The 24,925-nt window shown below is 35.7% G+C and overlaps 2 protein-coding genes and 1 pseudogene across 2 annotated transcripts; 2 read left to right on the forward strand and 1 right to left on the reverse strand.

Moving 5' to 3' along the window:
• Positions 1-296: 296 nt before the first annotated feature.
• On the reverse strand, positions 297-1,253 carry LOC120858031 (annotated as a pseudogene).
• A 13,774-nt stretch (positions 1,254-15,027) lies between these two features.
• On the forward strand, positions 15,028-15,966 carry LOC120857362 (olfactory receptor 6C3-like). Its single transcript, XM_040232809.1, has one exon. The coding sequence runs from the start codon at positions 15,028-15,030 to the stop codon at positions 15,964-15,966; it is 939 nt and encodes a 312-aa protein (XP_040088743.1).
• A 7,915-nt stretch (positions 15,967-23,881) lies between these two features.
• Positions 23,882-24,840, forward strand: LOC120857363 (olfactory receptor 6C1). Its single transcript, XM_040232810.1, has one exon. The coding sequence runs from the start codon at positions 23,899-23,901 to the stop codon at positions 24,838-24,840; it is 942 nt and encodes a 313-aa protein (XP_040088744.1). The 5' UTR covers positions 23,882-23,898.
• Positions 24,841-24,925: the final 85 nt, after the last annotated feature.

Genomic DNA, 24,925 nt, shown 5'->3' on the forward strand with positions numbered 1-24,925 from the left:
TTACCATCCGAGTCACTCTCAGAGCCTCACACTTACACAAAGCATATTTTATCCAGTCATGATTTTTAGACACTGGTAAGCCATAAGGAGATGATATTTAAAACTTGAATTACAGACTTGAGAGAGTAAACTATTATAGCAGGATGGAATATTTTCATTAGAAAGAATAAAGTATAAGGGTGAAGCTGAGCTATAAGTTTCTTGAAGAGAATGTCCTCTATGAAGTAAGTTTTGAAGCAGGAAAATGTGACCAGAACAAATGCATGACACATATTTTTGTTGTTGTTGTGATAATATTATGACTTGTGGCCTTTAAATAACTGTTTTGTTGAGAAACACAGGATCTTTTGTAACCTGTCCCAGAAGACTTCTTTCACCTATTGGTTCCTTAGGGTGTAAATGAAGGGATTTAGTAAAGGGGCAACTGAAATGTACAACAAAGCTACACCTTTGGATATAGTTAGCTGTTCTCTTGTAGATGGTTTAGCATACATAAAGATACAGCTTCCATATGTCAGGGAGACAGCAGTCATGTGGGAAGTGCAGGAGGAAAAAGCTTTGGCTCTTGGCTGTGCTGAAGGGAATTTCAGAATGGTCTTAATTATGTAAGTATAAGAAACAGTCACTGATACCAATGTGACCCCAAATGTTACTATAGCTAAGATAAAAGACATCAATTCCAGAGCACGTGTATCTGTGCAGGATATCTGCAGGATAGGGGAAATTTCACACATAAAGTGATCAATTATTTTGGAAGCACAGAAATCCAGCTCGAGTCCCATGATAAATGGAGGAAAGATAATTAGGAATCCAGTTACCCAAGATCTGAGTACAAACTGATAACAAACTTTGCTGTTCATGATGACTGGGTAATGTAGCAGTTTGCAGATGGCAACATAGCAGTCATAGAACATGGCAGCCAGAAAGTAATACTCTGTAATTCACAATAAAAGGAAGAAGAAAAATTGAGCTGCACAATCATTAAATGAAATGTTTTTTTCTTTAGTCACCATGATGACCAGGTATCTGGGAATACATACTGTTGTGAATATGATTTCTAAAAATGAGAAACTACAAAGAAAGAAATCCATTGGACTTTTGAGGTGAATATCCAGCAAGGTGAGGAGGATAATGATTACATTCCCCATCAGGCTCAATGTGTAACTGAAAAAGAGACAGGAAAATCACAATTTGTAATTGTGGGTCAATCCCAAGATAATGAATTCTGTTTCCCTTGACTGGTTCCTCGTCATTCTTCTGTGAAAAGTGGGAGTTGCTCAGTCGTGTCTGAGGTCACTCCTTGTGACCCTATGGACTATACAGTCCATGGAATTCTCCAGGCCAGAATGCTGGGGTTGGTAGCCTTTCTTTTCTCCAGGGAATCTTCCCAACCCAGCGATCGAAACCAAGTCTCCCTCATTGCTAGCAGATTCTTTACCAGCTGAGCCACTAGGGAAGCCCTTACTCTCTGTGAGCCTTGTCAAATCTACATATGAAACAAAAACAAAATAATTGAACTTAAAACATATGAATATAGCAATATAAATTAACTTACAAGTATTAACCATTGTATGTGTAAATATATAACTTTAATATTTATAAATTAACCTAAATGTATATGTATAAAATGAAAATATATTTTAACTAAATATGCACTAGCATATGGTGGTGGTTGTGGTAGTTTAGTCGCTAAGTCATGTCCGACTCTTGCGACCCCATGGACTATAGCCCTCCAGGCTCCGCCCATGGGATTCTCCAGGCAAGAATACTGGAATGGGTTGCCATTTCCTTCTCCAGGGGATCTTCCCAACCCAGGAATCGAACCCAGGTCTCCTGCATTGCAGGTAGACTCTTTATTGACTGAGCTACAAGGGAAGCATTAGCATATATATGCACACATATATTAACCTAAGACAGAGAAAAGTATATATTCTCTAATCTATTCACAGGTTGTATCTTCAGAAATTGCCAATGACACATAATTACATGCCATAGTCAATTCTAAATTCTTTCTCATACATTAGTTCTCTTCATTCTAATATTCCTCACAATATCCCCCTGGAACTTGATTTTTTTGTGTTAATATGCATCTATAGTCATCTTTCCCAAGTGGGCACTATTCTGGATATAGAATTTAATTAAAAGAATATCAGTTATTTTTTTTTTGGTATTATTTCTCTTTATTCTACATGATTAAATTATAAACATTTTAGCACTAGGAATATATTTTATTTTATTTTATTTTTTTTGTTCAATTTAAATTTTATTATGAGAAAAGATCAGTGACCACATGAGACTTGTACACAACTTTAGTTGAAAAACCAGTGCAGAATTACTTAAAGACAGATTTTTTTTTTCATGTTAACTTCTCAAGTGTCTAATAAACTCTAGATTGCCCAAATTACTAGTTAATGGATACCGATATTACAAGTATTGAGCATAGTTAATTGACTGAAAAAGCTAAACTGATGCCAGTATTGTATTTAAATGCAATAGATATAGACAAAGAGACACATACATACATACATATATACATTTGTATACAATACCTTAATATTTGTAGAATAAATGTTTAGAGCAATAAACAGGTTGATCTTATTTTCTCTAACATGCTGCCACATTGTATTTGAGCTGTATTTGAGAAAATTACCTAACATCTTTTGGACCTCCAATCCCTCTTCCACTCTTGGAGATAATAATGCCTGACTTATTATATACCTGGAAGATGAAATGAGGCCACCTATGTAAACGTCTCAGCATATTATCAAACACGCTGCATGTCTGATATGTGAAGGTAAGTACAATGTTTAGAGGGAGATCCTCTATTCTCTAGGTTTCCTTGTGAAGGGAATTCAGTCAGAAAATCTGAATTTTCTTCTTATCCCTCACCCTACTTGTTAAGAGTGAATGAAGAAACTCAGCTTTGCCTCTGCCTTTTCTAGGCATTCTTTCTTTTGAATTGATCTGCTTAATGTTTGGGGGGTTGCAGGGGAGTATAAGCAGAATATCAGTTATTTTAAATGCATTTTCCTTTCTTATTTATTTAATCTGTGCAAATGCACTGAGTTGGTTTGTCTTTGAAGTATGAGTATTAGGATGATTTTTCAAAACTGGATTTTAGAGTTGCAGTATGATCCCTGTGATGGTCAGTGACTATGGCAGGACTGATTTCTAGTACTTGAAGATCCTGCTTACAGTTCTTTTGCATTTCCTTTGCCCTGAAAGTATACCATTATTGCTATCAATTTTCTTGACTGGCTTTGCTATACTCAAAAGTTGTTATTAGTATATGTGGTAAATAAACAAATGAAAACATGACAAAAACAAACATCTTAAAGAAAAATATTGTGTCACCTTACTTCAATTAATCTTTTCTTTTTCTGGTCACAACACAGCCCATGGGATCTTAGTTTCCTGATAAGGAATGGAAAAGGTGCCAATGGAAGTGGAAGCATGGAGTTCTAACTACTGGACCACCAGGGAATTCCCTCAATCTTTTAAAATGTATTCTTATATATGTTTGTATAAGTTCAGACACAATGTTTTCTTACATCCTCCAATTTCTTTATAAAACTATTGACTACTCCAGATTATATTTTCCTATCTTGGGGTCGCAAAGAGTCGGACACGACTGAGTGACTGAACTGAACTGAACTGAACTACCTATAAGAATTTTACTTACTTCCATGTTGTACTGACCCCTTTATGTTAATCATATGAGTCCTTCAATATATGCATTGCCCAGGGACTTGGTTTTCTTTCTTTTTCTTTTTTTTTTTTTTCCTGAGCATTTAAAAACAAAATTTTTTCCTGGTTGTTATTCTCTCCCTCTCTTTTTTTTTCTTTCTGTATTGAAGTATAGCCAATTAACAAACAATGTTGTGATAGATTCAGGTGAACAGTGAAGGGACTCAGTCAGACATACATGTATCAATTCTCCCCCAAACTCTCATCCATGCTGCCACATAACATTGAATAAAGTTCCATGTAGACTTTTAAGAGAGATGAGTTACTCAAGCATACTTTGCTGACTTTATTCTTTTGCATTTGTCTTGCTAATATTCCTGTCTGATCTGTTTATTACTTTTTTCCTATTTGAAAAAATAAAATAAGATTTTAGTGCTTAAGGTGATTTTCCAAAGCAGATATTAGTAAAGAGCCTTACTGTCTTTAATGGCAATTGAAGACTTATAGTCTTCACCTACTAGGAGGTTGTAAGCTTTTATTACCAAAATGTATAGTTTTGTCCTTACTATGACACCTATAGTTGCTCTACCTCTGATTTGAAAAACTATATTTTAGGATTTAGTCATAAGACTTCTCTTACCATGTGGGTCTAACAGACTGTTCTAGAATTATATTTTCTCAAGTTTCAGAAAAAAAAAATTGCCATAATTTCTTCATGTCTCCTTACCTAGTTTAGTTCAGTTCAGTTCAGTTCAGTCACTCAGTCGTGTCCGACTCTTTGCGACCCCATGAATTGCAGCATGCCAGGCCTCCCTGCCCATCACCAACTCCCCGAGTTCACTCAGATTCACGTCCATTGAGTCAGTGATGCCATCCAGCCATCTCATCCTCGGTCGTCCCCTTCTCCTCCTGCCCCCAATCCCTCCCAGCATCAGAGTCTTTTCCAATGAGTCAACTCTTCGCATGAGGTGGCCAAAGTATTGGAGTTTCAGCTTTAGCATCATTCCTTCCAAAGAAATCCCAGGGCTAATCTCCTTCAGAATGGACTGGTTGGATATCGTTGCAGTCCAAGGGACTCTCAAGAGTCTTTTCCAACACCACAGTTCAAAAGCATCAATTCTTCGGTGCTCAGCTTTCTTCACAGTCCAACTCTCACATCCATACATGACCACTGCAAAAACCACAGCCTTGACTAGACTGACCTTAGTCGGCAAACTAATGTCTCTGCTTTTCAACATGCTATCTAGGTTGGTCATAACTTTTCTTCCAAAGAGTAAGTGTCTTTTAATTTCATGGCTGCAATCACCATCTGCAGTGATTTTGGAGCCCCGCCCCGAAAAAAAAAGTCTGACACTGTTTCCACTGTTTCCCCATCTATTTCCCAAGAAGTGATGGGACCAGATGCCATGATCTTCGTTTTCTGAATGTTGAGCTTTAAGCCAACTTTTTCACTCTCCTCTTTCACTTTCATGAAGAGGCTTTTTAGTTCCTCTTTCACTTGCTGCCATAAGACTGGTGTCATCTGCATATCTGAGGTTATTGCTATTTCTCCCAATATTTAATTCATAAAGAGAATCAAAGAAAGTGAAACTTGCATGTAACTGATTAAAATAGAATACATCAACTATGAATATATAAAACATAAATGACTCTATCATTAAAATCTTTTTAAACATAAAAGTTCTGTAGTCAAGTTTAACTCCCTAAATTTGATTCACTGTATATTTGACTTAATTTCTGATTCTGAAGTTTTTAAAATTATAGTTGACTTCAGTTCATTTCAGTTCATTTCAGTCACTCAGTCGTGTCCAACTCTTTGCGACCCTATGAATTGCAGCACACCAGGCTTCCATGTCTATCACCAACTCCTGGAGTTCACTCTGATTCACGTCCATCGACTTACCTTCTTGCATCTCTTGTATCTATTATTCCCTTCTATAGCATAGAAGAGATTTATGCTAACATAACTAATAATGATTTTAGGCTCTTACAATAATAGTTTATTATCTAAACTGGATGTTGATTATCTAGGTGATTTTTGTGTAAAGGAAAAAATATGTACATATTATGTTTCTGTAAAGATTTGCTACATTCCCTTAAATTCATACCCACTTTACAATTCAGAACTCAGGTATCAATAACTTTAATAGACTTCCATCATCTAATCCAGATAAGCTGCATTATATGAAAGTTTGTTCTTACATTTGCTGTCATTCACAACCTCAAAATAGTTATTCCTCAAAGTAAATTGAACTAAAATAAAAGAGGACAAGTGACAAAAATCTCAGGGCATCATCTAATCAGAGATAAATAACTGTTCCAAGAAAGAGATTCCACATTTCTTTCTGTCCACTTGTAATATTCCACCATTTTATCATTTTTTACTTACCACACTCTCAAAGGATCTGTTGAAGTAAAAGACACAAAAAAATCTCTTCTCTGAGGATCGAAATTCCAAAACAACTAATTACTGACAATGAAACACAACACTGTAATGTACTTTAAACACAAATTGAAGTGAAAGTAACCCAAAGGAGTATCCAAGTGATTTAGGGAAATTAATGAAATATCTAACAAGGTCATGGCAGTTCTCTGTCTTGGCATGACATTCAAAAATCCCAATCTGGCTTACACCAACACAATGTGTCATCTTGCTTCCAATTAGCAACAGAAGCAATTTTACACTTTATTGCAAACTATTTTACAATCCGGCACCTAGTGGTGTATGCATGACTTTTTAAAGTAATAATTAATGAGCATATATTAATATATTTACAATATGAGGAACTTGGGGTGGATTTTGAGGAAATTATTATTTTTTCTTTCAAGTAAACTAAATTTATCTATGAATGCATTTTGTGTTACTGCCCATTCCTGGAAAAATCCAATGTCTGTCAGCTGGTGAAAGGTTCAGAAAAGTGTAGTATACACATCAAAGGAATAGACTAATGATATATTAAAAAGCACAACTGAATATTAGAAAGATTATGCTAGGCATAAGAAGCCAGATACAATATCTACATATGCTGTGATTCCATTATTATAATGCTGTATGCATGTGTGTTCAGTCGTTTCAATTGTGTCTGACTCTTTGTGACCCTATGGACTGTAGCCTGCTAGGTTCCTCTGTCCATGGGATTCTCCAGGCAAGTATAGTGGAGTGGATTGCCATACTCTCATTCAGGGGATCTTCCCAACTGAGGGATGCATCTCTGCATTGCAGGTGTTCCCTGCATTGCAGGTCGATTCTTTATCACTGAGCCATTGGAGAATCTCTTCATAATTCTAGAAAACACTAAAAATTAGAGACCAAAATCTAATGAATACTGTTATAAGCTGAGGGTGAGAAGTATTGACTACAAAAGTGTTTTAAGGGAACTTTTCATAGAGTGATGTGAACATTTGGTATGTTGTTTGTAGTGGTGGTTGCATGACTATAATTTTTCTCAATATTCACTAACTACATCCCCCCAAAAGTTCAAATTATTTTGAAGTTAAATTATTTCTCAATAATCCATCTGGAGGTAGCTTCTTTTTTTTTAGGCTATTGATAAGATTACATAGATCCCCATTATCCAATGATGATAGCCTAAATCAATCCCTTATGATTATAAAAGTGGAAATGAGAAATCAATTTAAGGGACTAGATCTGAAAAACAGAGTGCCTGATGAACTATGGATGGAGGTTCGTGACATTGTACAGGAGACAGGGATCAAGACCATCCCCATGGAAAAGAAATGCAAAAAAGCAAAATGGCTGCCTGAGGAGGCCTTACAAATAGCTGTGAAAAGAAGAGAAGTGAAATAAAAGGAGAAAAGGAAAGATATAAGCATTTGAATGCAGAGTTCCAGAGAACAGCAAGGAGAAATAAGAAAGCCTTCCTCAGCGATCAATGCAAAGAAATAGAGGAAAACAACAGAATGGGAAAGACTAGAGATCTCTTCAAGAAAATTAGACATACCAAGGGAACATTTCATGCAAAGATGGGCTTGATAAAGGACAGAAATGGTATGGACCTAACAGAAGCAGAAGATATTAAGAAGAGGTGGCAAGAATATACAGAAGAACTGTACAAAAAAGATTTTCACGACCCAGATAATCAAACTGGTGTGATCACACACCTAGAGCCAGACAACTTGTAATGTGAAGTCAAGTGGGCCTTAGAAAGCATCACCACAAACAAAGCTAGTGGAGGTGATGGATTTCCAGTTGAGCTATTTCAAAATCCTGAAAGCGATGCTGTGAAAGTGCTGCACTCAATATGCCAGCACATTTGGAAAACTCAGCAGTGGTCATAGGAATGGAAAAGGTCAGTTTTCATTCCAATCCAAAGAAAGGCAATGCCAAAGAATGCTCAAACTACCTCACAATTGCACTCATCTCACATGCTAGTAAAGTAATGCTCAAAATTCTCAAAGCCAGGCTTCAGCAATATGTGAACCATGAACTCCCTGATGTTCAAGCTGGTTTTAGAAAAGGCAGAAGAAGCAGAGATCAAATTGCCAACATCTGGTGGATCATGGAAAAAGCAAGATAGTTCCAGAAACACATCTATTTCTACTGCATGGATCACAATAAACTATGGAAAATTCTGAAAGAGATGGGAATATCAGACCACCTGACCTGCCTCTTGAGAAATCTGTATGCAGGTCAGGAAGCAACAGTTAGAACTGGACATGGAACAACAGACTGGTTCCAAATAGGAAAAGGAGTACATCAAGGCTGTATATTGTCACCCTGCTTATTTAACTTATATGCAGAGTACATCATGAGAAACGCTGGACTGGAAGAAACACAAGCTGGAATTAAGATTGCCAGGAGAAATATCAATAACCTCAGATATGCAGATGACACCACTCTTATGGCACAAAGTGAAGAGGAGCTAAAAAGCCTCTTGATGAAAGTGAAAGAGGAGAGTGAAAAAGTTGGCTTAAAGCTCAGCATTCAGAAAACGAAGACCATGGCATCTGGTCCCATCACTTCATGGGAAATTGATGGGGAAACAGTGGAAACAATGTCAGACTTTATTTTGGGGGGCTCCAAAATCACTGCAGATGGTGATTGCAGCCATGAAATTAAAAGATGCTTACTCCTTGGAAGAAAAGTTATGACCAACCTAGAGAGTATATTCAAAAGCAGAGACATTACTTTGCTGACCAAGGTCCATCTAGTCAAGGCTATGGTTTTTCCTGTGGTCATGTATGGATGTGAGAGTTGGACTGTGAAGAAGGCTGAGCGCTGAAGAATTGATGCTTTTGAACTGTGGTGTTGGAGAAGACTCTTGAGAGTCCCTTGGACTGCAAGGAGATCCAACCAGTCCATTCTGAAGGAGATCAGCCCTGGGATTTCTTTGGAAGGAATGATGCTAAAGCTGAAGCTCCAGTACTTTGGCCACCTCATGTAAAGAGTTGACTCATTGGAGAAGACTCTGAGGCTGGGAGGGATTGGGGGCAGCAGGAGAAGGGGACGACTGAGGATGAGATGGCTTGATGGCATCATGGACTTGATGGACGTGTGTCTGAGTGAACTCTGGGAGATGGTGATGGACAGGGAGGCCTGGCGTGCTGCGATTCATGGGGTCGCAAGGAATTGGACACGACTGAGCGACTGAACTGAACTGAACTGAATTGCAATAGAGTAAAATAAGTGTACAAAATTTTAAGAGAGCAAAGAACAGAGGGCACCTAATCCTGGTTTTGCAAACCAGGGAAGATTTCAAGGAATAAATGACATTCAGGTAAAACTTCAAAGAAAAATACGTGCATGTATTTGTGTATGTCTGTGTGTGTGTGTGTATGTGTGTGTGTGAGAGAGAGAGAATGACTAGGAATTATAAGAAATGATGAGAAATTTGATAAGTTCAGAGCAGAGGTCACACAGCCCTTGGTTCCAGAAAGATGCCATGCCTTACACAATATTTCAAGAGTAATGGAAAGAGAAATAACTGTCCAATAAAACTATTTGCATTAATGGGAATGCTCCGTGTTAGGTAAAAGATGACCAGGTACACCAAAAGAATGTCTAACAGGCTTTAATGGTGAAGCGCTCCCAGGCGGGGTTCCCGGACCTGAACGGGGCAGGTCGAGGAAGTCTGTGCGCCCAGTCCGCGTTAGAAGTTTGTTTATATAAGCATGCTGCAAGGGATGGCTGGGTTTAGTGGATGGGGGTTTGGATAGGTTGCCAGTTTGCTGCATTGCGAGCTGATAGGTTTTTCTATGCGGCTGGGGCGGGGCAGCTTATGCAGCTGGGGTGGGGCAGCTTATGCAGCTGAGGTGGGGCAGCTTTAGCTGGCGGAGTGTGCTGTCATTGGTCCCGGGATCTGGAAGGATCCTTCCATTAGGGACCTTCTTGCCAGCGGGAGGGGGAGGAGGGGTGGCCCGTCATGGCCCCCGGGGTCCGACCTTACATTCTGTAATCTGTGCTGTTCAATATATTAGCCATTAGCCACATTTGGCTTTGGAGTACATGAAATGAAATTAATGTAACTGAGGATTTGAGTTTGTAGGGTTTTTTTAATATAAATTTATTTATTTTAATTGGAGGTTAATTACTTTACAATACTGTATTGGTTTTGCCATACATCAACATGAATCCACCAAATATATACACGTGTTCCCCATCCTGAACACCCCCTCTCTTCTCCCTCCCCTACCATCCCTCTGGGTCGTCTCAGTGCAACTAATTCATATTTTTATTTAAATAGCCGCACATGTGACTTATCACTTATACCGTGAAACTTACAGTCTAGTGAGAATGAGACCATGTTAGCAATTAAAATGTAATCATTACTGCAAAGATGAAGTAAAAGGTATCATAGAAACATGTAAGAGTTTGGGAAAATCAAACATTCAGGGAATACTGCCATAAAGAATAAAGTAGATTTATCGGATGACTAGAAGAGAATTGAAGTTCCAAAGAAACCACTTCCAAGAGGCAGATCATCAGACTGTTGAAACAAACAAAAAACACAAGTATGCTCCAATGAAAAAGTGAAGGTGGATGTAGGTCTGAATGGAAGGAGGGGATCCAATCTTACAGGACTTTGACTCTGTTAAAATTAGACTTTTTATATTGAAGTCAAAGAAACCTCCGTTTTTTGGAATATGAGAATTATGGTTTCTCATAGGCAAGGCAATATTTCAGTTGAGTCAGTTATTTTCTCAGCTGAAAGATGACATACAAATCTTGCTAATGAGAACAATGAGCTAGACAGAATCTGTTAATGGGATAACAGGACATTGATGCTTTTAGTAACTCACTGTCTAAACTCTCATATTGTCTCTAGTTCATTGATGTCAGGGCAAGTAAGTTACGCATTTAAAAAGCAAAAAAAAAAAAAAAATCCATATCTGATATAATAATAAATTCTGGATGGACCAAAGACAAAAATATAGAAAGCAAAGTCATAGAAGTGTTGAATATAAGCAGATATTTATAGAATTTTTAAACACATGGAAGGATGTACCGAGAAGAATAGGTCACCAAGAATTCATGACAGACTGTACAACTTTCATGGAGTTGAACCACTCCATTAAAAGTTAAAAAGGAAGGCTCATCTCTGAAAACATCCTGCCACAGATATGATTGCGGGTTACTATTCATAACAGATATATCCTACTAATAAAAAGACAACAAAGCCAAGGAAAAGTGAACACAAGTTAAAACAGACCATTAATAGATAGGAAATAGAAATAAAAATGTTTGATCTATTAATTGCAGAATATGAAATTTAAAGTAAGATTGACGTTTATACACTACTAGAGCTTCCCTGGCAGCTCAGTTGGTAAAGAATCTGCCTACAAAGCAGAAGAACCTGGTTTGATTCTTGGGTCAGAAAGACCTGCTGGATAATGGATAGGCTACCCTATCATATCCATTGAATACCACTGGAGGCTACCACTTCAGTATTCTTGGGCTTCCCTGATGGCTCAGCTGGTAAAGCTTCTCCCTGCAATGTGGGAGACCTGGGTTCGATCCCTGAGTTGGGACTATTCTGCTAATTTATACATTATCATTTTAATCTTTATAGTACACTATGAATGAGGACTGTTAGGATTCTCATTTTATGGGCAGAGCAATCTCAGAAAGGTTAAATCAAGTTGGAAAGTTTACAGAGAGCGTGGCTCTCTTTAACCTCAAAACCTAGTCACCTAGGCACCATGATGTGGTCTTTATGATATTTTTATTAAATTAATTGTGGCATCATTTTCATCCTTCTATAAAATTTGTGAATGAATCCAGTACTGATTAGCATGCACTGAAAGAGTTCATTCTTGTCTGAAGGAGAGAAATTTTGAAGTATCTATCAAAATTTAGTATATATGTTACATCAATACTACATATGCAAAAAATGCATAAAAATAGACAATATTGTAACCAATGATGTGAAATTGGTAGCAGACTAATTCCCTAAATCTCAATCAACATTGAAATTACCAAATTATATATGTCTCCTCTGGTATTCTATGCAATCATTATAATGAGTTCCATCTAGATAATTTGACAACGAATAATATCCATTACATATTATTAACTGAAAAGAAAGGAAAATTGCCAAATATTTTCTGTAATAAAGTTGCATTAATGTAAGAAGAAAAAAATGTATCTCTGAGTATGAATGTGGCTATGTTTAGAGCTGAATATATAGAAAAATATGTAGCAGAACACAGTACAAAAATGTAATACCATATAATTTTAAGCTTTGAGGGCAAACAAAAATTCATTTGGAAACATAAGGGTCATCCCATAAGTCACAATGTGCTGATTTGATACTGGTTCTCTCATACTTGATTCTCATAACATTAAGTATATGTAACTATTAGAATGAAAAATAGTAATGTTTCAAGTACTCTTCTTATTTTTAAGGATATTAAAATGCTTTCTTTATTCATGCATTCTGCTTTGTGCTGGTGGAGATGTGAAAATGAATGAAACATAGGTACTACCCTTAGTGATGGGTCCACTGTGGTGTAGCTCAGCCCTGTATTCAATTCACCCCAAAGGAACTGAGGATAAATTACCTCCCAAGTGTGGACTGAGTGCAATGTGCTTATTAGAGAAATTTAAGTTCAACCAAAGGAAAACCAACTGGTTGGCACACTTTTGCTTTTATCCTGCTCTATTCATTAGCTTCTGGAAAAGTGTATGTCATGACATCACTACATCTCTTAATTATCTCTTCTTACACCCTTTATATCATCCCTCTGGTTTCAGAGATTTAAGCAGTGACCAAAGAAGGTAAAATCATTTAATCTTTTGGTAATAGTCAATCTTCATCTTATCCAGGGAGCTTGGATATGTTTTACCTTCCAGTCATTAAGCAGTGTTTCTTGAACTTTTCCTCAAGAGCTCTCAGGATTACAAGAGTAATTTCTTAAAGTTTCAGTCAGGACAATGTTTATTTACCTTTATATGGCAAGATGAAAGAAATGAAAAACAAATTTTTGTAGCAGAGTTTATAGAAAATATCCATGAAATCAAGCCTGTGTTTTCTCTATGTAAGATACTTTTATATGATGGAGACAAGGATGAGATAATGACCAAAAAGTCTCCTAAAGTATAATACAAATGCATTACATCTCATATTTTAAGTAAATAAAGAAAATCTGGGATTATATTTCTGACTGGAATCATTAGATGTATCAGAAAGTATGAATGTTCCCAGTTTTTAAATGTGTATTTCACCTTTTTTCCATCCAAAAGTTAATTTTGTCAGAATAAATTGCTTTAATACATTTACTATTACTTGTTTTGTATTTTAATATTTCAATGATTGTTCAAAACACAGCAATAGTTTCTGCCTTTTGATCTGCCAATTTTGCTAATATGTATAACAAAATATGCTTATTCTTAAAGGAAGAAAATGCTGATTGTTAGGAAGGACTTAAAGAGCAAATGAAGACACTATACAAGCTTTGATACTTACCACCTGTTGACTGTTTTAGTTCATGCTATAAAAAGAAAATAAATATTCATAAGAGCTTACACACATACAATTCTGGTAGCTAAGAATAAAGAGCGATCAGGACGAATAAAAATTTTATAATTACTTTTGAACAATTTTGGTTACTAAACAGTAAATCTTAAATAGAACTTTATTTATTCTAATGACTTAGCCTCCTAGAAAGAAGTTAATGGGATATTTTGGCATCAGAAGTCTCCCTCTTGTGTTCTGTCCTGTCCTCAGATACATAAGGGTAAAAAGACAGAGTAAATATAGCAAAATTTAAAAAATGAGATGACTGTAAATTTATTTTTATTTATTTATTTTTAATATAAATTTATTTAATTGGAAGTTAATTACTTTACAATATTGTATTGGTTTTTGCCATACATGGATCAGTATGTCGTAGAAATGCAATATTCATATAGCTCTATGTGGTATTAGTCAATATCTCTAATTTCTTATTTCTTTCTTTTTATTTAGAACTTTGTTCTTATTTATAAGCAAGGCAATTCTGCTGCTGCTGCTGCTAAGTCACTTCAGTCGTGTCCGACTCTGTGCGACCCCATAGACGGCAGCCCACCAGGCTCCCCCATCCCTGGGATTCTCTAGGCAAGAATACTGGAGTGGGTTGCCATTTCCTTCTCCAATGCATGAAAGTGAAAAGTGAAAGTCATGTCACTCAGTCGTGTCCAACTCTTAGCGACCCCATGGACTGCAGCCTACCAGGCTCCTCTATCCATGGGATTTTCCAGGCAAGAGTACTGGAGCAGGGTGCCATTGCCTTCTCCAGGGCAATTCTAGTTCCATGTATATGTGATTGTAAACACATTTATTTATTTTGGGCATATTGAAGAAATATATAGTAAGAAAGAAAAAATCATAGCTATTATTAAGCTCAGGAATTGTCATTGGGTCATCAGTTGCCACTGAAACCTCCTAAGCCAATACAGTTTGTACATAGTATCAGAACCATAACTCAAAATTAGATATTTCAGTCCTATAAGCACAGCATCCTGGAAACTAGAAACTAATGTCTTAATATCTAAACTACAGATTTGGCTAGTAAATATGGCTGTAGAAAATGTAATTAAAAGATATTTGCTCACATAGAAAATTTAGTCCTATGTAGAAGTTTTATGTCAAATCTCTAATGTGGGGACTTTTAACATAGACCTGTAAATACACTTTTTCTCTTTAATAGACAATGTGAAAAGTATTTTGCTTTAGTAGAAATGAGTGGATATTGCAAAAATTCTTACAGGAAAAAAGGTCCAGTGCTTCCTTTAATGAGAACTCATAATTCCAATATCTAAATCTTCAATTCCTTTACTATTCACTTATTCTTTGTTCTGTTTTATACCAACAGATTTGGCTTAAAGACAATAAAATCAGTATGAGAAACCACACAATGCTTACAGAATTCATCCTCTTGGGCATATCAGACAACTCAGAGCTTCGGGTTGTCATTTTTATCTTTTTATTTCTGGCTTATGTATTGAGTGTTGCTGGAAACCTAACCATCATCATCCTCACCTTAACAGACTGTCATCTAAAGACTCCAATGTATTATTTCCTCCGGAATTTCTCCTTCTTAGAGATTACCTTCACCAGTGTCTCTATCCACAGGTTTTTGGGGGCAATCATTACTAAAGTCAAGACTATTTCCTATAACAATTGCTTGGCTCAGTTATTTTTCTTCATCTTCATGGGTGTGTCTGAGTTTTTCCTTCTCACTGCCATGTCTTATGATCGGTATGTTGCCATCTGCAAGCCTCTCCACTACACCACCATCATGAACAAGAAAATCTGCACTTTGCTGGTCTTTAGTTCATGGCTAGGGGGGTTTCTTACCATTTTCCCACCACTCATGCTTATCCTTCGGCTAGATTTCTGTGCTTCCAACATAATTGATCACTTCTCCTGTGATTACTTCCCCATTTTGCAACTCTCGTGCTCAGATACGTGGCTTTTAGAGATGATTGGCTTTTACTTTGCTTTTGTGACTCTGCTCTTCACATTGGCATTAGTGATTCTATCCTACATGTGCATTATTAGCACCATTTTGAGAATACCATCGGCTACTCAGAGGAAAAAGGCTTTCTCCACATGTTCCTCTCACATGATTGTCATTTCCATTTCTTATGGAAGCTGTATATTCATGTATGTGAAGGCTTCAGCAAAAGAAAGAGCTTCATTGACCAAAGGAGTAGCTATTCTCAACACTTCAATTGCCCCCATGTTAAATCCTTTTATTTATACCTTGAGGAATGAGCAAGTAAAACAAGCTTTGAAAAACTTGGTTCATAAAGTGATATTTTCTAGAAATGAATGAAAGTGTGTATTAACATGAATGAATGCAATTTAACTTCTACAGTGTCCACCTAGCTCCATCTCACAGATATCACCTGCACGGCTGAGCTCATTAGCTCACACTTCCTTTTCAATGAAACTGACTATGCTGTGTCTTCCTTTCAAACTATCTATAGCTTCCATATAATCACTGACTTACAATTCCAAATAGAAAACCAGTAGCTTTAGAACATAAATTATTTTATCCTTTATTCTGAATAATAAATAATCTCATATTGAATAAAAATATTTAATATGGTAATTTCTAAAGGGGTAAACATTTTAATATTTTAATAAGCTTACTCTTAAATATTATCTTTTGGTACTAATATAGCAATTTCTTAAAGTTGTGGAATATGAAATAAATAATCAACAACTATATTTTTTGCACACTAACTGCTGTATCTGTCCAGTTCTTTCCACTCATCTGATGGACTTGGATATTTATTTTCCTACTTTCAGATAACTAGAAGTTCATAATATCTCATAATTCTTAGGCTGAAGGCATGTGTTATGTTTATTTCATATACTCTCCTTATGTATCTACATTATTTTTATAAATACATAAAAAGGAATAGTTAGCTACCATGACTCTAATGCCACCTGAAAATTTAACAGGAATTTCTTGAATAATATTTCTTCTACAGAGAGCGTTTATTGCATTATGTATGCTGAATTAAGTATGTTCTGTTTCATATCTTATGTCATCTTACAGGTATATGGCAAATTGCACGTGTGCTCAGTGTCTGACTTTTTTCAACCCATGGACTGTAGCCCACCAGGCTCCTCTGTCCCTGGGATTTCCCAGGCAAGAATACAGGAGTGGGTTGCCATTTCCTCCTCCAGGGGACCTTCCTGACCCAGGGATCGAGCTCGAGTCTCCTGCATCTCCTTACTGGCAGGCGGATTCTTTACCACTGAGCCATCTGATAGGCTGTATAACAAATTAGGCATGATTATCTCATACACAAATGTGTAAATAGATGCTCAGAAAATTTGAGTGATTTGTCTGAGTGATTTGCCTAATTAGTCAATGCTGCTGCAGCTCTTTAGTCATGTCTGACTCTTTGTAACCCCATAGACTATAGCCCCCCCCAGGCTCTTCTATCAATGAGGTTTCCCAGACAAGAATACTGGAGTGAGTTGCCCTCGCCTTCTCCAATATAACCAATATGAGAGCTCAATTTGAAAAAGCAAACAAAAACTGTTTATATGTTTGACGGTATATTTATTTGAAACTCTGTAAGGACCTGCAAATTTCTCACAGTGTTTACTAAGGACCTGAATGATTCTATTGCCTTTCATCCCCATCATTTCACTTGTGTGTATTTATATTAATATAATTATAGTCTATTTACCAAGGTACTAACTCCTAAAGTTATGCTTGGCATACAGATTAATGCATTAATCAAAACAAGATACCTCTTCAATTTCTGTTGTGCTGAGCAACAGAAGGAATAGGGGAAAAGTATAAACTATTATACTTTTAATGTATATCAGTATAATGGTAACAAAATTTTTACTGGAAGACAGATTAAAAATAAAAGAGTTAATGAATGTAGTTAGTTAAATGTGGTAGATTACCAGTTTTAAAAAAAAATGACATGGAATATTGGGTAGAAATCTGTACTAGGAATTAAGATAATTGGTTGCTAATATCTGTCTAAAAATGATGTGAAGGGAAAAGGCTTCACACTTAGTGTTGTTTTTTTTTGTTTGTTTGTTTTGGTCTCATTGGATACTGTTCTCAAGCTTTCTTTTCTAATTCCCATACTAATGTGTTTTATGTTTTATATTCCTTTGTGTTTTGTGCACATTTCTGTTCTGGCAACTTTGATTCGCTGAATTAGTTCCCTTGAGCCTGTATGAGAGAGAATAGATAAAACATTAAGTAGCTTGCTACTTAAAATCTATACAAAACGATTCCAGAGGGTTTTTAAACACCTGATATTTTTTATCTTGCATATATTTACTTTTTCACATTCTCTGTTGTCAAATAAACATATCCTCTCTCAATAAAAGAGAAATTTAAGACAAAAACATTGACAATAGGAAGCAAATTTGTGCAATGAGAATTGTTTTTTGCAGAAATGGATTACAACCATGGTAGTTGCTAATATATTTATATTGCAGCCACTCGAATGTTAGCGAACTTGTACAAAAATCAGAGGTAAGTTTGGCAAATAGATAGGAGTGAAAGTCTCTCAAATTTTATCAGTGATTTGCTACTTATCAACTCAACAAATTAAATAGGATAAGAGCTTGTTATACAGTGCAGGCGACTGTACTCTGTAATACCTGTATGAAAAAAGAATCTAAAAAAGAGTGGATGTATGCATATGTATAACTGATACACTGTGCTGTGGAAGTGGTAGTGTTAGTCACTCAGTTATGTCCAACTCTTTGTGACCCTGAGGACTATATAGCCCACTCTGTCCATAGAATTCCCAGGTAAGAATATTGGGGTGGGTTTCCATTTCTTTCTCCAGGGATTCTTCCCAACCCGGGGATCGAACCAGTGTCTCCTGAATTGGCAGGCAGATACTTTACCACTGAGCCACCAGGGAAGCCCTAGCTATTAAATAAAGGCAGGTAATTATTATTTCTGTTGTTTATTTCTAACTGAATATAGGCTTTGCAGTAATTTGTTTAAGAGAATAGACTTTAATTTCTGGTATATTCTTTGCTAGCTATATAAAACATCTAAGGTACAGAACCTAACTTAGCCTAATTATTTATTTGGGAATAAAGATTAAAAGTTCATAGGTATGTTATAAGAGTTAAATGAAATAAAAATACAAAAGTTATTATTTCATTGAAATAAGTAATAAATTTTCTAAAACACAATTGTTATCCAGATTTGAGAATTAATTATAATCAAAAGAAAATTAAAGTAAATAAAAATAAAGAAAATTAGTCTTCTTAACATATATTAAGTGCCACATGATTTTAGAATAATTTCCTTTATGATATTGCAATTATTTCTAAGAAATACTTTTGAAATTTCAACTCCATTTTAAATACATAAAACTGAAGCTTAAAAAATTAAATAGCTCATCCAGAATCATAGATCCATAAATGGCCCATTTGTATTTTAATTTATTTTTTAAATATAAATTTATTTATTTTAATTGGAGGCTAATTACTTTACAATATTTTTAATTACAATATTTTTAATTTCTTACCTCAATGCCCATGTATTTTGTGTGATAATAATTTACCCTAGAATGCTGTAACAAAGGAATTAATAGCATGTTAATAATTTTAACATAATAATAATAATTTTTGTTGATTTACTTTCCCTTCATGTTTAAATTATAGATCACTAACAAATGAACTGAAAGTGTGGGGTTATGAATTGATATTCACCACAAACTTCCAAAGATATAAATGTTACTATTTCTGGACTTCTTATTAAATGTGAATTATTATCTTTTTCTCCTTGTGTTGTCTCTAAGAACACTGGTATATATATTGAGAATTGAACCTGCCTATCCCTATTGAAATAAAGAAATATAAGTTAATCACATTTCCTCAAAGAAATAGTCCTCTATAATAATTGTGGGGAAAAAAGTATCTAATGAAACAATCCTTCCAACCATTTGACTGGTTCTCCTGAGGAGTTTTTGCTTCATTCAAGATGAGAAAAATTCTTACAGGATCCCAGTGTCATGGCCCAAAGTTCAGAATGATTGAGCAGTGTCCAAGATAATATGAAGCCAAACTAAATACACACGACATGTAATTAAACAACTTCCCTTTACTTAGTGCATTAACCTAAACCCTAAAACACCCTTTAAACTCACAAAGTACAAAGAAATAATGATGCAATGAATGAAGCACATTGCTTTTCTGGTATGATTTGTCAAAGTTTCCTAACGACCTGTAATGAAGTTTAACTGCAGAAGAGAGAAGTAGTAGATACAGTAAAAGTTGTACCAACTATACCTTCAAAGTCATTGCATTACTAAGAGGATTTTCCTCCCAGTGTACAAAAACATTTTTAGAAACAACAATAGCAAAACACACCAGAAATAAAATGGAACCAATCAAAGATGCCTATCTCAGTCTCTCAAAGGAATATATTTTATTCCTTTAAAAAGAATGTATTTGTTAATATGAAGTCTCTTTTCCAACTTGGGTATCAAATCATAAATTTATCTACAGTTTCATTGTCAATGTTAACATGATAATAGGGGTTTAGGAAGGGCAGGACATAGGAATATTTTCAGAATGACGTTTTGAAGATGATTTGCAGTCATCTTATTAACAAATTAGAAATAATATTGCTAATTTTAATTTTGAATAGCTCAAAGAATCTGTCTCAAGGATTCTCAGAAAGAAAAGTAAGAATTGATTTTTATGAAATGAGTGGAAGGAAATACAAAGCTTAGTAACCTAAACCACATTCTTCCAGGGGGAAATATGGACTTGCATTCAGAAATAAACGTCAAAAGCATGAGTTAAATGCTTGGAGATATTCTTCATATTCTGCGTGAATACATCCTTGGGGTGGTTTAAATCTCTTGGAATCTTATATACCCTGTTAAACACTGAAATATGTTTCTTTCAAAGTGCTGATGAATGAAGGAATGAATGCTGATGATTTTTTATCGTGCTTACTTGATGTTAGATGAATAAAATCCATTGCATTTTCATAATTTTTTACATACAAAGTCTCATATACCACTCCCAATTTCATGATACTAAATCGTCTCTTGCTGGAATTTGCTTCAGCCTGTTTTCTCTGGCCCTAGAAGCCTGGCTATGTTAGTGTCCATTACCAGTAATGCTCATATGAATTCTTCTAATGTCTGTTAATATCTTTCTTCACAGCTCTTCATACATTCTGTCACAAGTTTAGTCAGCAGCAAAAAGTGTAAATCCTGATATTATAATTCATCAAATAATTAAAATTATGAGGAAACTGAAGAGGAAATGAATATGTAATGAGGTTGAAATAGGCTTAAAAATACAGTGCAGTGACACATAGTTCATCATATAATAATAACATAATTAAAAAGAAACCTGACTCCCCAATGCCTGTAGGTTATTGCAGAAATTTCAATCTTGAGATTGAAACCAAAGTTTGTCAGTTTATGAGAATGTATTTTGTGAGTGCAAAGTGTTATGAAAAACTAGTGCTTTCAATGAAAGGCAAATCCTGATGAAGGAAGAGTGATGTTACTGAGCAGGAGTAGAGTTCATTAAAAGAATGAATTGGCTATTTGTTCGATGCATGATACTGGATGCTTGGGGCTGGTGCACTGAGATGACCCAGAGGGATGCTATGGGGAAGGAGGAGGGAGGGGGGTTCAGGATGGGGAACACGTGTATACCTGTGGTGGATTCATGTTGATGTATGGCAAAACCAATACAATATTGTTAAGTAATTAATCTCCAATTAAAATAAATAAATTTATATTTTAAAAAAGAATGAATTGTAAAGAAATTAAGGATGTTAATTTTGAAATAATATTTTACAATTTTTTAAGTTATATATCAAAAATTTAGCTTTCTTTACATGTTCTTTGTGATATATGTACTCAATGCAGGGTATTTAACTTAAGCAGATAATGCATCCTGAAAAGTAGGTAAAGTAGGAAAATACATCTTATAAATCAAGATAGAACTGACATGAAATATAGTCTAGAATTTGGCTTAAAATGAAGAGTTGCACTTAGTGGCAGTATGAAATACAACAACAAACTCAGAATTAATTACTTACATAGATAAGTGTTTATCTTAAATCTACTCTCACTATACTAGGCTCTGGATCATGTTGCCATAGCTTTGAAGGTAAGACTTTGTGCTACACCGACTAGAGAGGAGTTCACAGGAGATTCTGTAGTATGTAAGGTGGGTTTGAAAGGAGGAATATAAATTCCTACAGAACTCGTACCATGAGTATTACATCTGTTCGGGAATAAGGAAGAAGGTGATTTGAAAATCATTCAAATATTCTACCCTCTATGCTAGTTACATACATATATTTTGTTAATACAAGCTTCACAGTCTTTCTCAGAAAGGTTACTAATATTAATGAGGAGAAGAGAAATGAAGCGGCTATTGGTAGCAATGTTGAAGTCCTGGCAAATATCTAACATGCCTCAAATGTGGTGATCAAATCCTAGCTGAAGATGAGAGAAGTGGATTGTTTGTGGAAAGTAGGGGGGCAATGATGGGTAGAGAAGGCAGATACACTGTGTTGGGAGAAGTGATCATGTACCCAAAGTGGAAGAGTGAGGATAAGATTCACTTTCCCAGAATGCCTGTTAGGTACTCTAGAGTCACGTGGTTCTACTCTATTTCATTGCATGTTGTTATTGTTCTTATGTGACTCTCTTGGTGCTAAATTTATGCACTATTGCTTATCTTAGATATAAGTTTTTACATAGCACAACATCTAAATCCCAAATGTTTTCAGCTCAGTGGTTAGGGAATGTTTTCTCCATTGAACAAAGCCTTTTAGGGGTTTTATTAAATGATAAACATTTTTCAAAATGCTTCACATGTATTTGCTCATTTAATGATCAAAATAATTTTATGAGAGAGACTTGTATTAGTGTGTATTTATAGATGGGGTATGAAGGGACTGAGTGACTTTCAGACCTAGTAAGTGAATTGAATTAAAACCTACATATCCTCGGTCTTCTGTAATATCATTTAAATTTTACACCCCAAGAAAGAAAAATTAAAACTCATTATTTCCAAAACATATACACATAAACATATTAACATTTGCTTTCTTGAAGGACAATTATCTTATTTATTAACCATCATCATAATCATAATATATAAGTAATATTTTAAATATAAAGGGAAATAGGTTGTATGAGAATAAAGTCCATAATGATGACACATAGTTATGCTGTAATATTATAAATTGTCTCCAGGGATTAAGATGATATTGACCTTAAGCTTACATGATTGTCTATCTCATTTTCCCCTGTGTCTCTAAAACCTGCATGTGCCAGTGGCAGTGGCTTGAGCATTTCTGACTTCCAGTGAGGTAGTAAGAGCTGAAAAACCTGAAACTTCCCTGGTGGTCCAGTGGTTAAGACTTTGCCTTCCAATGAAGGGGGTGCTGGTTGGATTCCTGATAGGGAAACTAGGATCCCACATGCATCATGGACAAAAAAACCAACAGAAAAAAAAAATTCTAACAAATTGAATAAAGGTTTTAAAAATGGATCACATATAAAAATCTTAAGGAAAAAACTGGATGTTAACAAAACTTGATTTGCTGTTTTGTTGTTGTTTAGTCACTAAGTTGTGTTCAACTCTTTTGCAACCCTGTGGACTGAGCATTCTGGGCTCCCCTGTCCTTTCCCAGGCAAGAATCCTGAAGTGGGTTGCCATTTCCTTCTGCAGGGATCTTTCCAACCCTGGGATCAAACCTGCTTCTCCTGCATCACAGGCAGATACTTTACCTCTGAGCCACCACAGAAGTCAAGGACAAAATAGTCATTTTTTAATTTAAAAATTGCAATATCTTTTCCATTTTAAAGATTTTCAATATAATTAAGCTTTTAAGTTACAAAGGAGGAAAACTGTAGGCACTGAAATATTAGCACAAAGATAATTCTCATGAAACCTGGTGGGTATGTTTCTGAAAGGTAGTATTTGGTGTCAGAAAAAGTGTAGGAACATATTCTTGCTCTACAAGATTTGTGATATTTACAATTTAAACTTCCCTTAGTCAAAGGGTGTTTTACTTATTAAACAGAAGAAACTTAAGGATCAATGTCATGATCAATTCGCTTTAAATTTCCCCTGAAGGTGAAATGACATACTAATTTCATCAAATTCTAGGTCTACACTAGGGTATTTGGTAATCCTCTCTTCTAGTGTATTCCTTGTGCTTTCTGTTGTAGGTCTCCTGGAAGGAGAAAAACAAACAAGCAACTGAAGAATGAGAAACCATACAGAAACAATAGAGTTTATCCTCCTGGGACTGTCAGATGACCCACAAATTCAGGTTGTGATCTTTGTCTTTCTGCTCATCACCTACATGCTCAGCATCACTGGGAACCTGACCATTATCACCCTGACCCTGCTGGATGCCCACCTCCAAACCCCCATGTATTTCTTCCTCAGAAATTTCTCCATCTTAGAAGTATCATTCACAACTGTCAGTATACCCAAGTTCCTGGCCACCATTATTACAGGAGATAAAACCATTTCTTTTAATGACTGCATTGCTCAGTTATTTTTTTTCATTCTCTTGGGAGTCACGGAGTTTTACCTTCTGGCTGCCATGTCCTATGACCGTTACATTGCCATCTGCAAACCGCTGCATTATATGACCATCATGAATCACAGAGTCTGCACGCTGCTTGTCTTCTCTTCCTGGCTAGTTTCATTCTTAATCATATTCCCTGCACTCATGTTGCTCTTAAACCTTGATTATTGTAGGTCTAATATTATTGACCATTTTACCTGTGATTATTTTCCTTTGCTTCAACTGTCTTGTTCAGACACAAACTTTCTCGAAATGATGGGCTTTTCCTGTGCTGTGTTTACTCTAATGTTCACTTTGGCATTAATAATTCTGTCCTATACATACATCATCAGAACAATTTTAAGAATTCCTTCTACTAGTCAGAGGACAAAGGCCTTTTCCACATGTTCTTCCCATATGATTGTCATCTCCATCTCTTATGGCAGCTGCATTTTTATGTACATTAAACCCTCAGCACAGGATAGGGTGTCTTTGAGCAAGGGGGTGGCTGTGCTAAACACCTCAGTAGCCCCCATGCTGAACCCCTTCATTTACAGCCTACGGAATGAGCAAGTCAAACAAGCCTTCATGGACATGGCAAGAAAGACTATTTTTCAGAAGCAAATGAAATGATGTGCTATAATAAATTAGAGACATTTTGCAGGGCAACTTTAAAAAATATATAATCAAGAATTTTAATAACTTATTCAAATCACAA

Source organism: Oryx dammah, unplaced genomic scaffold (assembly GCF_014754425.2).
Source record: "Oryx dammah isolate SB20612 unplaced genomic scaffold, SCBI_Odam_1.1 HiC_scaffold_29, whole genome shotgun sequence".
Classification (NCBI taxonomy): domain Eukaryota; kingdom Metazoa; phylum Chordata; class Mammalia; order Artiodactyla; family Bovidae; genus Oryx; species Oryx dammah.

Bases quoted from the DNA above. Each gene is read 5' to 3' on its own strand.
- LOC120857362 (XM_040232809.1), top strand. From the start codon at position 15,028: ATGAGAAACCACACAATGCTTACAGAATTCATCCTCTTGGGCATATCA.
- LOC120857363 (XM_040232810.1), top strand. From the start codon at position 23,899: ATGAGAAACCATACAGAAACAATAGAGTTTATCCTCCTGGGACTGTCA.